The 14,421-nt window shown below is 42.4% G+C and overlaps 1 protein-coding gene across 1 annotated transcript; it reads right to left on the reverse strand.

Moving 5' to 3' along the window:
• Positions 1–48: 48 nt before the first annotated feature.
• atoh1c (atonal bHLH transcription factor 1c) lies at positions 49–979 on the reverse strand. The gene has a single exon (XM_008437662.3). The coding sequence runs from the start codon at positions 761–763 to the stop codon at positions 242–244; it is 522 nt and encodes a 173-aa protein (XP_008435884.1). The 5' UTR covers positions 764–979; the 3' UTR covers positions 49–241.
• Between the last annotated feature and the right edge of the window lie 13,442 nt (positions 980–14,421).

A 14,421-nucleotide genomic window follows, 5' to 3' on the forward strand; every position in this document is an offset into this window, starting at 1 on the left:
CCCCCCTCAATATCCTGAATTATCACTCAGCAATTTTTTTTTTGGGGGGGCGGGGGGATATTATTGTGTGAAAAGGAGAAAAAAAATCTTATATCTCCTAAATGACCTGAATATAAAAAGCTGCAGACTGAAAGATTATTGCAGAATTTATTTACAATCAGTAGAAAACGGTAAAAAAAAGAAAAAAGAAAAAAAAGTTTTGAGTCTTTTGGTGTCCCTCAGTTTCTATCACGCGTTCTGGTTATCTGCTCCTCTCCGCGTTCCGAACCTCACCCTCAGGTCCAGCTCGGTTCGGTTCCGAAGGCCCGCATGTCCCGGTCCCGTCCTGCAGCAGCTCAGTCAGGGTGCTGATGTAAATCTGCGCCATCTGCAGAGTCTCCGATTTGGACAGCTTCTTCTCGCTCTCCAAGTTCGGGATGACGCTCCGCAGCCGGTCGAACGCCACGTTCAGTCCGAGCATCCTTCTCCTCTCCCGGGCGTTGGCGGCCAGGCGCCGCCGCCTCTGCGCCCGCTCCAGGGCGCACCTGTCGGGCTGCAGGTAGTGCAGCGCTGGGCCCAGCCGGAGCTCCACGATGGCGCACGGGGACGCCTCGCAGAAGTCACGGCCGTCTCTGGAGCGCGCCGCCTCGGCTTGCTCCTGCGCTCGGGTCCGCTGCAGCAGCGCATGGATGTCCCCGCTGAGATCCACGGGGGCCGCGGGTCCGACCCCGCCCTCCGGAGTTGTGGTGATGAAGGGCGCAAACAGGCCTTTACGCGGCGGCATGTCTCTACTTGTTCCTCTGAAGCAGAACCAGACAGCGCTGGGGGACGGAAGCGCAAATTCAAACTTCCCCAACTCTGGGACGGGAATTTATGGACCCGAGAGACACGGGGGGGAGGGGGGGGGACACACGGCTTGCGTGAATCCGGGGGCGTGGAGAAGGTCGTGTGCTGCCTAATGAACAGAGCCAAAGCCACGGCAGGAGGTCCATTAACCAAGTTCATCAAAAAAGGATTAGAAGCGAGTCAGTGAGCGTTGAGGACCGAGGAGGGTGCAGGAGAGGAAACAGTCCGTCTTATTGGACCAGTGATGCACGCGGCTTTTGGAGGGCCTTTCGCTGCCTGCATTTAAATCAAACAGACTCAAATAAAATGTGCTGCAAGTTCTCTAGTTATTCCAGAAAAGCGGTATTTCTTTTTACTGAATATTTCAGCCCTTGAATCTGTTTCGAGTAAATATTAAACTGCCTTTAAATCAGGGTGATAGAACTTGTGTAGCCCGGTCATTTAAATATTTTTGTCATTTTGTCAATATATGTCATTTATAGGTGAGTTTCTTTTGACTGACCGTTCATAACAGTTGCTGTAAATGTATTTAATATTTTTGTAACATTTTGATATTTCTTTTATAGTTTATCAACAACGTAAAAATGTCAATGAAAATTTGGAAAATGAGTAACGAATTAAAAACGTATTGAATTGTAAATGAAGTTACTGAATAAACAATTATAAAGTAACTCAGAAATGGGATAAATAAATAAAAATCTCTGAAAATAAAGAATAAAAAAAATATCCTAGAATTAAATATAAATGGAAATAAGTTCCAAGTGCTTCACAAAATAAACATAATACAGTCAACAGAAAACGAGCAATGAACATTGCATTTTGTAAAATGTCAGTCAAAAATCATCAAGCAAATGTGCATCAAATATGTTGATCAATGTTCTTGCTACACAGCTCTAAAGTGTTTTTGTTTTGTTTTTTGCCTCGATTTAAAGGTAGTCAGCGTTTCAGCATCTTTGCAGCTTTCTGGAAGTTTGTTCCCGATTTGAGTTGAGATTTAGTTGCATCAAAATATGACGGGACGTTTCTCAAAGGAATGTAACTCCTGTAATCCCTATGGATGTTTGTCCCTGAGTGCATCTGAGTAATCCAACCTTTGATGCAACAGCTTCTTCCTCTATGATTGGCCTTTCAGCCCATGTTGATATGAGCCTTTTTTTTTATTGTGGATAATGAGACTCGATAATGTTTGGCTTATCCTTACAAAATGTTACGTCTTAGCTTTGGGTATGGCTGTTTATACTTGAATGTAATTGTTTATACAGGTGAATGGGACAATTTCATGCATCTGGAAATTTTACAAGACTTCAGGAGGTCCTCAGTTCTCTTCCCAATTCCTTGGCTGACTTCTTTTTTGTTTTCTTTACGATGTCACACAAGGACATCATGAGACGTTGATTTGAGGCCTTAAAATAAGAAAGCAATTGTGTCATCTGGCATTTAGCAAATTAAAGTTGTTTTATTAACCCCAACATGATTTCCAAAACGAGACAGATTTATTCTCAGAAATTGAGAGAGGAAAAGTTTGCTTTTTTTTTCTACAGTGTTTGTGATTGTCTGGTGTAAGTGAAACAAACTTTATCGTCTGATTTTTATAGATTTAAATAATTAAAATATTTAAAGAAACACAAGTGAAAGCTGCAGGGTTTGTTAGAGTGAACTAAATAATTCATTGGGTTGAGGAGTACCACTTCATCGCCCCCCTCCACTTCCCCAAGAGTTTGGACTGAAAGGTGAAGTTTGGTTCACGAGCATATTAACCGATGACGTTGGGAGCTTGTGCTTTTTTTTGTTTTTTTTTAACCTCTGCAGGTTGTAGCCTTGTTGTTGTGACACATTAAAAAAGCTCATCAGTCTGGAAGTGTGCATCTTGTTTTTAGAGTTAATTAAAAGTGCGCGCGGCTTCCTGCGGGGAGGGCCTCACGATGACTGACAGTAACTGGCTCACTCTGGACAGACTCTTAATGGGATTTAGCGGCGTGTCCCGACCACCGTGTGCCAGAGCTCTGCCGGTTCCGAGCCGGGCCTTTACAGACACCGCAGCGTGGGGCCGTGTCCGGGGACACACATGGAGCATAATGGACTCCTTATGGCCGTGCGGACCCTCGCTGTCCGAGGTCCAGCGGTGGGGGTTCGCCAGTTTTTGTTCCGCTGCTCTGGAGCACGTGGGGAGGTTTGGCTTCGCGGCTCGGATGACAGTTGCTGGCACGCTCTGCTCTATTGAACCCAATGAAACGGCTCGTTGCAGCCAGCGGGCGGACACAAGCCGCAGATCAAAACCTCCCACCGCCGATACCGACCCGACCAGATGGACCCCCAACATGTCAACTTTAAAGCTTCGGTAAAATAAAAATAAATACATTTAAAAAAACGCAGATTAATAGTCACCGCGTTCGACCGCAGTGACTTTTGAATAATTTCAGGATTTTTGTCGCGTTCATGACGTCAGAACCTCTTGTGTTTTCTGGGGGTTTTATTTTATGTGATAGGTTTTTAAAGCAGGGCAGGATGATTAAACATCTTACAGAGAGCCCTGTTCAGTTAATCATCTGAAAATGGAGAAGTCCGTGGCAACGGTAAGCCCGTCAGGTCAGGCAGGCAGGTTGACCATCCAGCAGGACGATAACCCTCAACCTTCAGCTATAGTGTTTGTTGACGGCCATGTTTAGGCTGGCTTCTGCACAGTTTGTAGTTTTTCAGCTGGCTGTTTGCTCAGAGTTTGAGGTTTGAAGTAGAGCTGGACGATATGGCTGTAAAAACGTATCACGATACCAGGGTGTCGTGATACGTCTATCGATAATTATTGATTAGTTATTTGTTGCAAATATTTGAAATAACTGCCAATCAGGCGGCATGGGCTTTTCTGCTTTATCCTCAGCTTTTACTCCACACTGGTTTCTCATTATTTTTTTAGCAGTTATGAGGCATGGTGGTGAAGCCTCAAGTTGTTGCTAGGTAACCAGGGTGAGGGAACCAAAGATTGAGTGAGGTAGTTGATGTCGCCAATTTTTCTTAGCTAGCCTTTCCTCTGCCTACATTAACCAGAATGCTATGAAGCTCTGGATTGGAGTTCAGTGAATTTATTGAATATCATATCAGACGTGTCATCTATTGATCATGCGTCTGTCATCACATATATTATTGATTTATTGTCCAGCCCTCGTTTGAAGTGTCAAATAAATTAAAAAAAATCCTCCAAAAAAACCAAAGAAACAATATGATCATGCACATCTCCTTATGGATTTTTTTTTTACCTCCTAGTCTCTCAGTGATGTTGCTAAAATTTAATAAATCAATATCTTCATGACATTTTTTAGCATTGTCTACAAAAAAAAAGGAGAAAACTTTGAACCTTTTCTCCAGTGTTTTCTTTATGTGAGCCCTGTGATACGGTTTGTTTCTGCTTGGAGTCACCGGGCCCTTTGCTTTGCTTTCCTTTGGAAGTGAAAGAGACACATTGGTTGGTTGGGGTGAGGGGGTGGGGGAGGTTTGTGTTCAGCTGTTAACACGCTTCGCTTTATTAAACCCAATAAAACGGCTCGTTGCAGCCTGCCGACTGACACGGGCTGCGGATCAAACTGATCTCCTGCGAGACGGCGAGGAAACGTCACCAGCCACGCTGCCGCTTCAGCAGGTTTCAGCTGCTTCCATTCCAGGCCTGAACCCGTTTCCGCTCCTGGTGACGGCTTTCCAGGTCTGCGAAGCACACGGAAGCTTGGAAAACTGAGTTATTCTTGTGCTTCTGCTGCATGGAAAAAAAACGCAAAGTAATCTCTGAATGAAAGGATGTAAAAATGTAAACTTTTCAGATGAGATTCAATGTACTCTTTTTTTTCTTCTTCTTTAGTCTATTAAATGTAGGATAAGTATGAAAATGTTACTAAGGAGCCAATTTTGGCACAGCAATTTATGGTTTTTGCTGTGACCTTCACTCATAATATATCTGCACTTAAACTATATATATATATATATTTTTTTTTTTTTTACCCCTCATCTTAACCTAAATTTGTTTAGATGTTGAATGGATTCGTGAGGGCGGCGACGAGCCCTAAAACGAGAGATGAGCCGTGAGCCGTCGGTTTCTCGAGCTGCGGAGATTTCAGTCTTTTCTTTTTTTTTTAATCTCTGCTTCATTTCAGCACCTTGCGTCATGACACGGACGAGTTGCTAAAAGATTTTCAAGTGTTTCTATTTTCTTCTTTTTCTGAATGAAATCGTCTGCAGCCGGGAAGCTTAAAAATCAATTTGATGCAGGAAAACAAAGAAACAAACAAACAAATAAAAAAATCCCACAGATAAAAAAAATAATCTGTATGTGTTTTAAACCAGAATAATGGATATTTTAAATGAACAAACACTGCTGTGAAAACGTGTTTGCCCTGGTAGATTTCTTCTATTTTTTTTGTTTTTACTTTATTGTCTTATCTCTATGTTCCAGATTATCACAGATTTTAATATTGGATAAAGAATATGATGAGTAAATGATAGAGCTATTCTAACCAAACTGGCCTAAGCAAATGTCCCTCTTGTCAAATCATGATTTTACTTAGAATTAACTCAATTTTTTTTTGGCTAATATTTTGTGGACTGATTAGACAAAAATGCATGTTTTTTTTTGTGTAAATCTGCTACCTGTTGTTACAGCTTGAGTAAAACAAACACATTTCAGAAAAAAAATTGCACTCAAAGTGGAAACATGGTAGTGAGAGTATGATGATCTTTGACTACTTACTAAAATGTACTAGTAATTCTCAAAATTGTTCATGTAACACTTAAGATGTGATTACAGTGCTAGACTCAGAACAGGACCAGTGCTTGGTTCGGCTATGGGAGTAGGGAGAAGTGTAAGTATATCAATTACCACAGACCAGAAAATAAGTTTAAACTGCCGGCTTATTATTTTTAGTAGGAAAAGAAAATAAACAACAATTATACAAACAGTTGACATACAATGACACAAATTCAATACAAAATAGTTCCCCTATTTCTTTAGAATGATTTATTTAATCCCTTCTTTGAAATTTAAACCTATTATTAGGTATTAAAAGAATACTATATATTTAGATCTAGGTTATAGTTCTATTTAAGTTCAGTTTATACTTAATTGAATTTGTTTTAATCTTTTCAAATCTATTTTAGTTTAGTGTTCTTGTAAGAAGTTAAAGTTTTTTAATTTTCTGTTTTAACCGTTTCTTATTTCTATTTTAACCCAACAACAATTTCACATTCTACACACTGTAACACACATTGAATGTGGTTCAAAGAAAAAAACAATAAAACACAACAGACACAATCCGGCAAAAGACCGAATAACTTGTGCTTCAAATCGATGCCTTCTCTCTCTGATGATCCTGAAGGGTTAATCCCGTCTCTCTGAATCCACTGCTGTCTCAGCAGGAAACATGCGCAGGTCATACCAGTTTGGATGAATTGCCGTATCCAGCAGAGGGCGTAGTTCCTGCTAGACGGTTACAGGGCTCCTGGGTTACGCGCCATCTTGTTTCTCACTAGCGGAATCCAACTCGGCAATCGACTCGGAATTTCCCGGTCCAATTTCCAGCATAACCTCAAAAAGGCCTGGTTTAATAACCAACAAAGCATAACAAAAGTTTATTTAACTCCGCTTGGTACTGAATAAAGTTATATACTCGCCGATTTGGCGGTTGAACATGTGTGTGGGTGGTGGGGAACATGCTTCACCCACCTCAGCTCATCCGTTACTTCCACAGTTTTTGAACATAAAACAACATAAATGCGCTACTTTAGCTTTCCGTTTCAACGAAATAAAAATACTTTACAAATACGTTCTTCTCAGAAAATAAAATACACTTTTTAACTCACCAAGTCCAGTTCTGTAACATATAACACAATCCCGAACACAGTCAGGTTGAAAAGTGCAGAACGCTCCTTCTCCAAAAATGGAAAAAATGTTTTTAATCGTCGATTTGTCTTATTTTTTTCTTGTTCGCAGCACAACTCTCTTAGCTTCTTTGTTCTTTGCTTCTTCTTCGCTCTCTCTGCTTCTTCTGGCGCGAGAACATAGCAATCCGGTTGGCTGGAGCTAGTCACATGGGCTACACATCAATGTGACCCTTCAGAATAAGAGATTTATCTCACTCGTGACCTTTTTAGCTGCTGACAAAATAAAGCTGTTTTATGCAGATTTTTAACCAAATAAAATATAACATGAAATACAACACTTATGGTGTCTGTAATTATTGCTTATTATATTTTATACTGTTTTAAGACCTATTTATTCTCCTATTTATTTATTTATGTCCTATTTATCTATTTTATAGCTATTTTTATGAAAAGGCTTGCATTTATTGAAGATTATGTTAACCTGGGTTACATTCACAAAGCCAGTTTGTGGGGGAAAAAGAAATCCTGGATGATAAAAACCATAAACAAATATATAAGGCTTCCTCTGTCTTTATGAATGTTCAAACCAAAGTTCCTCTATTATAAATACTAATAAGCTGCTTGTTCTGTTGGAAAATTCAGTAAAAAAAAAAAGAAAAGAAAAAAGTTATTTTTCCAGAAATCTTTAGGATTTAGGGGAAAAAAAGTGTTCCCTGGAACATTTTCAACAAAACCATAAAATTCCCCCAAAACATCTCCTCTTTTACAATGTAAATAGGAGCAAGAGAAAGATAAAGAAGAGTCAAGTTAAAAGGTAATCATCCAATCAGGGAGCTGCCAAACAGGGAGAGCTCCAGGTGACGGTCGTCGCAGCAGCGACATCAAAGAGCTGCTGCGATTGATCAGAAAACACAGATCACACTACCGGTCCGATCAATAAGCCAGCAGCCACACTAACAGAACAATGACCAGAGACACCACTGAACACACACATTTGTCTCTGGCCACACCAGCAGTCCTTTTTGTCTCTCTGTTCACACACACACGGTTTGGCTTCACAACACATCCTGCAGCTCCAATCACCAATTATTGATCGGGATGGCTGTGTCTGTGCGAGTGTGAGGCCACCAGGAGTGTGTCAGCCGTGTTATCCCACCATTAGAAAACCTCAGCTTCTTCTGTCGGCCCCGAGGACCTGCAACGTTTAAATATTTACGACTGATGACGTGCTTTATTTATTTTCCGTCCAATTTTTCTTTTTCTGAGATTGTTGTTTTAGTCAACTCTGCCATACTCTTTCCATCCATCCAAAAGGATTAACAAAACGTTTTCTATTGCATTTATGATGAGAAAGCTGCTTGCATCCCATGATTCCCGTCCAGAATATGTTTTAATTCTGTGTCAGATTTGAGGGTGCAATAACTGCCTCTGCATCCAGATTGAGAAGCAACTGAAAACTCTGTCGGTGTCATGCGACCACTGCCTTGCTTCGTTCATCCATCTTCATTGCCCTCCTCCCTTGCTCCCTTCGCTCTGAATTTTTCTGCCCCCTCCATAAGCCGGCTGCATCTGTGACAGACGATCCGGTCGACCTTGTTTTTCTCACCTTGATGAGTTGACCTCCGACCTGCAACACCGCCGAGGTGTGATTAATTACAGGCTCGAGAGGCAGAGGAGGTGCCAGAACCATCAGGTTAGATTATGGAGACTGTCTGGAGGGGGGAGAGGGAGGAGGGCAAGGAGGTAAATTATAAATGGAGAGCTATCTCTTCTTCTGCTGTTTGTGTTGGTGCCGTGTTTCTGCTTCAGTGGGGATTTGTTTTCTGAACCAAAAAACTTGGCAAAAGTATTTTAGAAAGTTCCCTTAGAAAGCCTGGAGTGGCGTACTGCTGTAAAAATGTAATAAACGTAAAAGAAAATCAGATTCTAATCTGTTTTACTCTGATTAGTTGCTGATGCGAAACAACACTGAGGTGGATTTTGCTCTGCAGAGGCTACTTTACATAAATAGTAGCTAATGCTACTGTTTAGCAGTTGCTACTTTACATAGACAGTAGCTAGTGCTACTGTTTACCAGTAGCTACTTTATACTTAGCTAATGCTACTGTTTAGCAGCTACTTTACACAGACAGTAGCTAGTGCTACTGTTTACCAGTAACTACTTTATACTTAGCTAACGCTACTGTTTAGCAGTAGCTACTTTATATAAACAGTAACTAATGCTACTGTTTAGCAGTACAGTAGCTACTGCTACCCAAAACATCTCCGACTTCTTCTTAAAGCTGCGTTCAGGGAGTCCACCGATTTTAGTTTCTGGTTGTTTTCGCCCTGTATTTCCATTTGGGTTTGTTTTTTTTTTACCACCCCCCTCAAATTCCCCTCTCCAGTGACCATCTTCGTCTCTGGCCTGTACCACATGGTTGCTTAGCAACAGGCTTAGGGCCAGATCCGCAGTGTATCGATAGTCTAACATTAAATAAATAATAATAATGATAAAAAAAAACACCCTTTAAAATATTCAGCGGTTCAGCAGGGCGGGAGTCTGTGTGTGCTGAGGGAAAGTTTACAGTCTGCCTGGGAGTGTTCAGTCTGCATTCTGAATAAACTCCAGGAAAACAAACCACTTCTGTTTCTGTCTGGAAACATGGCGGAAGTCTCCATCGCTCAGCTGTCTGAACCTCTTGAATCAAGACAAAGACGCAAATCTGTCAAAGTGGCCTTAAAGTGGCAGCTTCTGATTTTAAGTCGGGAAGCGAAAAGAAAGTGATCTGGGATCAGTGGTACATCAGAGGAGGACGTTGAAGGCACCACAGCCGAACTTACGGCACTGCGTTTGGATGTGGAGCAGTTCTCTGTCAACAGGGGTCGCTGTTTCCTCACAGTTAGCTGGTGTCTGTCCTTCGCAGTGAGCGGATCAGTTCCACTGATATTTCTGATTTCTCCCGTGACTCTGAGCGCCGTGCGAATGGCTGACAGCTGTAACAGTTTTGTGGATTCAAATGAAACTTTTAGGATGTGTGTTTCTGGGTTTATGTGTGACAAGCGGGGCGGAAGAAAGCTGAGAGAATGGAATGAAGAATGGAAAACCGGCGTCTTCTCGGAATGAAGTAGTATTACGAAAAATTCGAAGAGGATTTATGCCACAACTCCTTCACATTCTGTAACATTTCAACAACTGCGATGTATTTTACACAGTACTTAACGTGCAATCAATGCTAATGAAGGACGTGTTGAAATTGATAGGAAGGTGAATGGGGCTAAATTTAAGAACTGCCAGGACTGCAAAAACACTGAAGTATGACGCAAACAATTCATTTCTAAACGTTTCAGGTTGATGAAAGCATAGAAGGCAACTATCAGACTTTAAATAGGAAATAGATTTTTTTTTCTTCTTATATCTGAAATTCTTCAGGAAGGTCACCCTTTAAAAAAAAAAAAAAAAAAAAAAAAAAGCTGTCCACGTGCTTTAAAGATATCGACTGAAATCTTTGAATCGGTTCTGCAGCAAAGCGGCAGCGAGGTTACAGGCCCAAAGCGGAGCGGTGTCGTCTCACTTCCCGCTCAGTTTGTCCAACTCGGACAGCTAACTTAGTCAAGCAGAGAGCTTGAGAAATGCTAAGAAGGAAGTCTGGTTGATGGTTTCTTATTTTATTATTATTGAAACAGCTCCACAGCAGCTGCAGGTCTTGGGAATGTTCTGACCCATTTGTCAGGGCATCGCGGTTCAGCGGTCATAACGTTGATCGTCAGCAGGTTGGTTGCTTCCTCCCTTCCGTGATCTTCTCAAATGAATCACTCCAAATAATTTCCTTTTTCTTTTTTTTCAGAGCTACAGATGTCTGTTTCTTCAAATTGCCACCCAGGCGCCCGTATCGCTGCTCGGCTTTTGTGCGTCGTAAAAAATAACAAAGGTAACACCGCGCCTGTTAAGGGATTTTCTGAACGTTGCCAGGAGGAGGTGGTGCATCTCGATTATTTTTATTTATTTACTTATTTATCTATTCTGTCTCGTACGCTATAAATGACTTTGTGTTACCTCTGCCGCATCTGCAGGTATCGCACCCTCTGGATTCATTCCTGCACTTGTGTGGCTGCTGCTGGTTTTAAACATGCTTTGATTCGAGAGCTGCTTGTTTCCAGTTGCAGCTGAGATGCGAGTTTGTTGGATTCCCGCTGAAGGTTAGGTGAAGCCAGCAGGGGGGCTGATGAGCCTGCAGCGTCATATTGGTGTGTGTGTGTGTGTGTGTGCTACCTGCTGCCAAACTCCAGCTGGGAGAGAGATCCTTGATTGCATGACGAGCTCGGGTGGAAAGGTTCAGCTGAGACAACGGATTCAGTTTTAAGAAGAAAATCTGGCAGGAGAGAAGCATATCGTTTCTGGAAGAACATTTCAGTTTCAAGACTGAGACGTTTGTTTCACTGTTTCACACTTTGTTGGCAAAGAAAGGATCAACACAAATTACTGCGAGTTTTTTAACGCTTAAAAAAACGATGAAAGTATCACATGTTGAGAATCAAGTCCTACTTAGTGCTGTACTTTAAGGCATTCCAACAGCTAAATATGCTGAGGTCTAAACCATTTTCTTGTGTTTATGTTTGTTGTGTAGCTGGAAGGTGAAACTCTGCCCCCCTTCAAAGACTTTTATATCCTCTAACATAGAAGATGCTAAATAATATCAATACCAGGCTGGTATCAGTATCAGATCATAACCATCTTGAAAAAGATTTTTTTGTCATATTGTGTTTTTTTGCACTTCATTAATGAAAAACGCACAAAAATGACCTTAACATGTTGTCAAAGTATTTTGCAGTCGCCTTTGAACTTTGTCCAGATTCTGTCCTGGGTTTGAACCAAGAAAAATCACAAAAACACCCAAAATAAAATAAAAAGTATCGGTATCAGTATTGGAGCCGGCGATATGGACCCAGTTTGGTATCGGATCAGTACCAAAATACAACGGGTTTTCTCGCAGGATTTAAGTTACTCTGTGACGTGACGGCAGAGCTCCAGGAAACTTGAGAAGATCTGCAGAAGCTGAGGTTGACATGGTGACCCTATAGCAGCGTGGAGAGAGGATGGACAGGAAGTCGGCTGAACGATCTGAGATCCGGGGTAAGTCGTTCCAGGAGGGAACGGCTGGAGAAGCATTGAGGAAACTCGCCAAAGGGACGATGAAGCCGGCACAGAAGGATCCCACCGGGAACCAGGAGCAGATCATCCGCTTGGGAGTTTAACTGATGAAGGAGGAGAAGAGGTGGAGTTTAATGGAAACACAAGAACTTGAACACAAATGCTGAATAACTCTTGAGCGAGGAAACAACTTGGTTGTTGATGATCTGCTCTTCTCGATCAGCCTTGCTGAACTTCAGCTGGAGACATTGTTGTGTCGCACACAAAATACCCTGAAGTTTGTAGTTCTGCCACCGTGGCCGTGTGTTACCTTAGTAATTATGTTGCTAAGCTTGCAGATTATCAAAATGAACAAATGGAAAACATTTTGGTGTGACTTTAGAAGTCGTATTAAAAAAACAAAACAGTACGACCTTAAGCATTGTGGAGGGCCTTGGTTTGAGATCTTTGTAAAATGATCAGAAACAAAACTTTTTCATCTTGAAGAAAAAAAAAACGACTGTCTTTGTAGAATCACTACAGAATTACAGAATCTTTTAAACATCGGTTTAAATCTCCACCTGCGTTCTGTCTTTTAACACAGAGGTTTTATCCTTTTAAAGCTGACCCTTCCTGTAATCTCTCTCTGTGTGTGCGTGCGTGCGTGCGTGTGTGTGTGTGTGTGTGTGTGTGTGTGTGTGTGTGTGTGTGTGTGTGTGTGTGTGCGTGCGTGCGTGCGCGAGTGAGTCCCTGCTGACTGCTGGAAGTGGAACAGCAGCTGGCTTCTGCTGCTCTCTCAGTCTGTCTGCCTGGTTATTAGACATCACTGGCTCGCTAACACTTTGTTGTGCGGCCACAGGGGAACGGACGGCAACAACAGACACACAAACATTTTGAGGAGAGCGTCGGCGCAGGGCTGCAGCAAACTCCGACCTGTACGAGCAAACGGATGACACGGGAACTCACGAAGACGCAATTAGAGTCGAGCCGATAATGGTGGTGGTGGTGGTGGTGGTGGTAGCGGTTAAACACGGCCTTTTCTGTCGTTGCACGGCCTTCATCTGCTTCACTGACGTGATATTTGTGACACTTTTACAGCAGTAGTAGTGCGCGAGCACTTACCCGGAAATATCTGGGTGTCTATTTAACAACTCAGTTGTACCTGGAATCAGGATAAAAGCAAGTAGGCTGCAAAACAATTGGTTCATATGTGCCATCTGCAGAAATACACCACTAGGTCATAAAACAGCCAATCAGAGCCAGGAGGAGGGTCTTAGCGCTGTCAATCACACCTTCCCCCTTGCTCTCTGCTACACTACAGCCTGCCATTAATTCTCAGGCCAGTTAGCATGGTCTCCGAAGACGATTCCTGTTGCGATAAGTGCGTTTTTCCACCATTAGCCCAGCTGCAGCGCGCACACAAGCATGATTGGAGGCGCATTCACCCTCCTCCCAGCTCCGATTGGGGTTGTTGTATTTCTGCAGATGGCAATAGAACTACAGGAAGGAGGAAGAGACTATCTGCCTTGTGTCAGTCTAACTTAAAACTGACATCATGTGAAATTTGTAAAAAAAAAAAAAAAAAAAAAAACTGTAAGAAGAACCTTCTCTTTTTCCATGGCCTCAAGCTGAGAAGAACACAAACTCCTCACGCTCAGCTGGAAGTTACTCCAGTGCACACTGGAGGTCATGGCTTGAAGATGCCAACAAAACAAACACACACACACACACACGCACACACACACACACACACACACACACACACACACACACACACACACACACACACACACACAAAGCAAACCTGAGATTCCCTCAACCAAAGAATAAATTTAACACAAACCCTGAGCCTGGGCTACGGAGTACGCAGCCTAACAACTGCAGAAAGTCATCCGGAGCGTTCCCACCTTTTCAAATCGCTGCGTGTCGCAGTTAAATTGGATCGTCTCATCCCTCCAGACTGAGGCGAATCGGCGCCTCAGCTTAATGGGACGCTGACGGCTCCTCGTGTTCCGCTCCTCACTGATGCGCGCGGCAGACGGCAACGGCTCCTCTCAGATTTTCAAAGAAACATCTCACACAGGATTCCCTGTCGGGATAATGGAGAGGCTTCAATGGGAATCTGAATGCTAATCTGTGGGGAGAAGAAGGCAACACAGACGGAGATGTTTAGGGTTGTTAAGGAAGAAGCGTCCAACTAATAGGTTTGTGAGTTTTAAATGTAGACAAACAATTGTTAACGTTTATGTTTTGTTCACATTACAGGATCCAGAAAAGAAACCGATTCCAGATTTTAGCTTTGACGGTATAAAGTATGTCGTCATCGCTTGTAAAAGTCTGAAAATGTTCGCCGAACAATCCGGCGAAATGCAACAAACTCTGTAGATATGACAGCAGCTGCGGCAGAAAGTGCTGCAGGGATTCTTTGGTTCATGAATAATAGAGGCTTTAACAGAAAGTCAAAACATACAATTTTGATTTCAACAAAAGTTTCTCTTCAACTCGCTGCACAAGGCCCAGCTCTGGCTTCTTCGTTGCCATCCTGAAAGCTGGAGACCAAGCCAAGGGCGGAGAAGCTCCTGTCAGTCAAGAAAAAAAAAGAAAAGAAAAGAAAAGCATATTCAGGG

This window comes from Poecilia reticulata, chromosome 19, assembly GCF_904066995.2.
Source record: "Poecilia reticulata chromosome 19, P_reticulata-male-v2, whole genome shotgun sequence".
Lineage (NCBI taxonomy): Eukaryota > Metazoa > Chordata > Actinopteri > Cyprinodontiformes > Poeciliidae > Poecilia > Poecilia reticulata.

Excerpts from the sequence above, each read along its gene's own strand:
- atoh1c (XM_008437662.3), bottom strand. The coding sequence starts at position 763 with ATGCCGCCGCGTAAAGGCCTGTTTGCGCCCTTCATCACCACAACTCCG.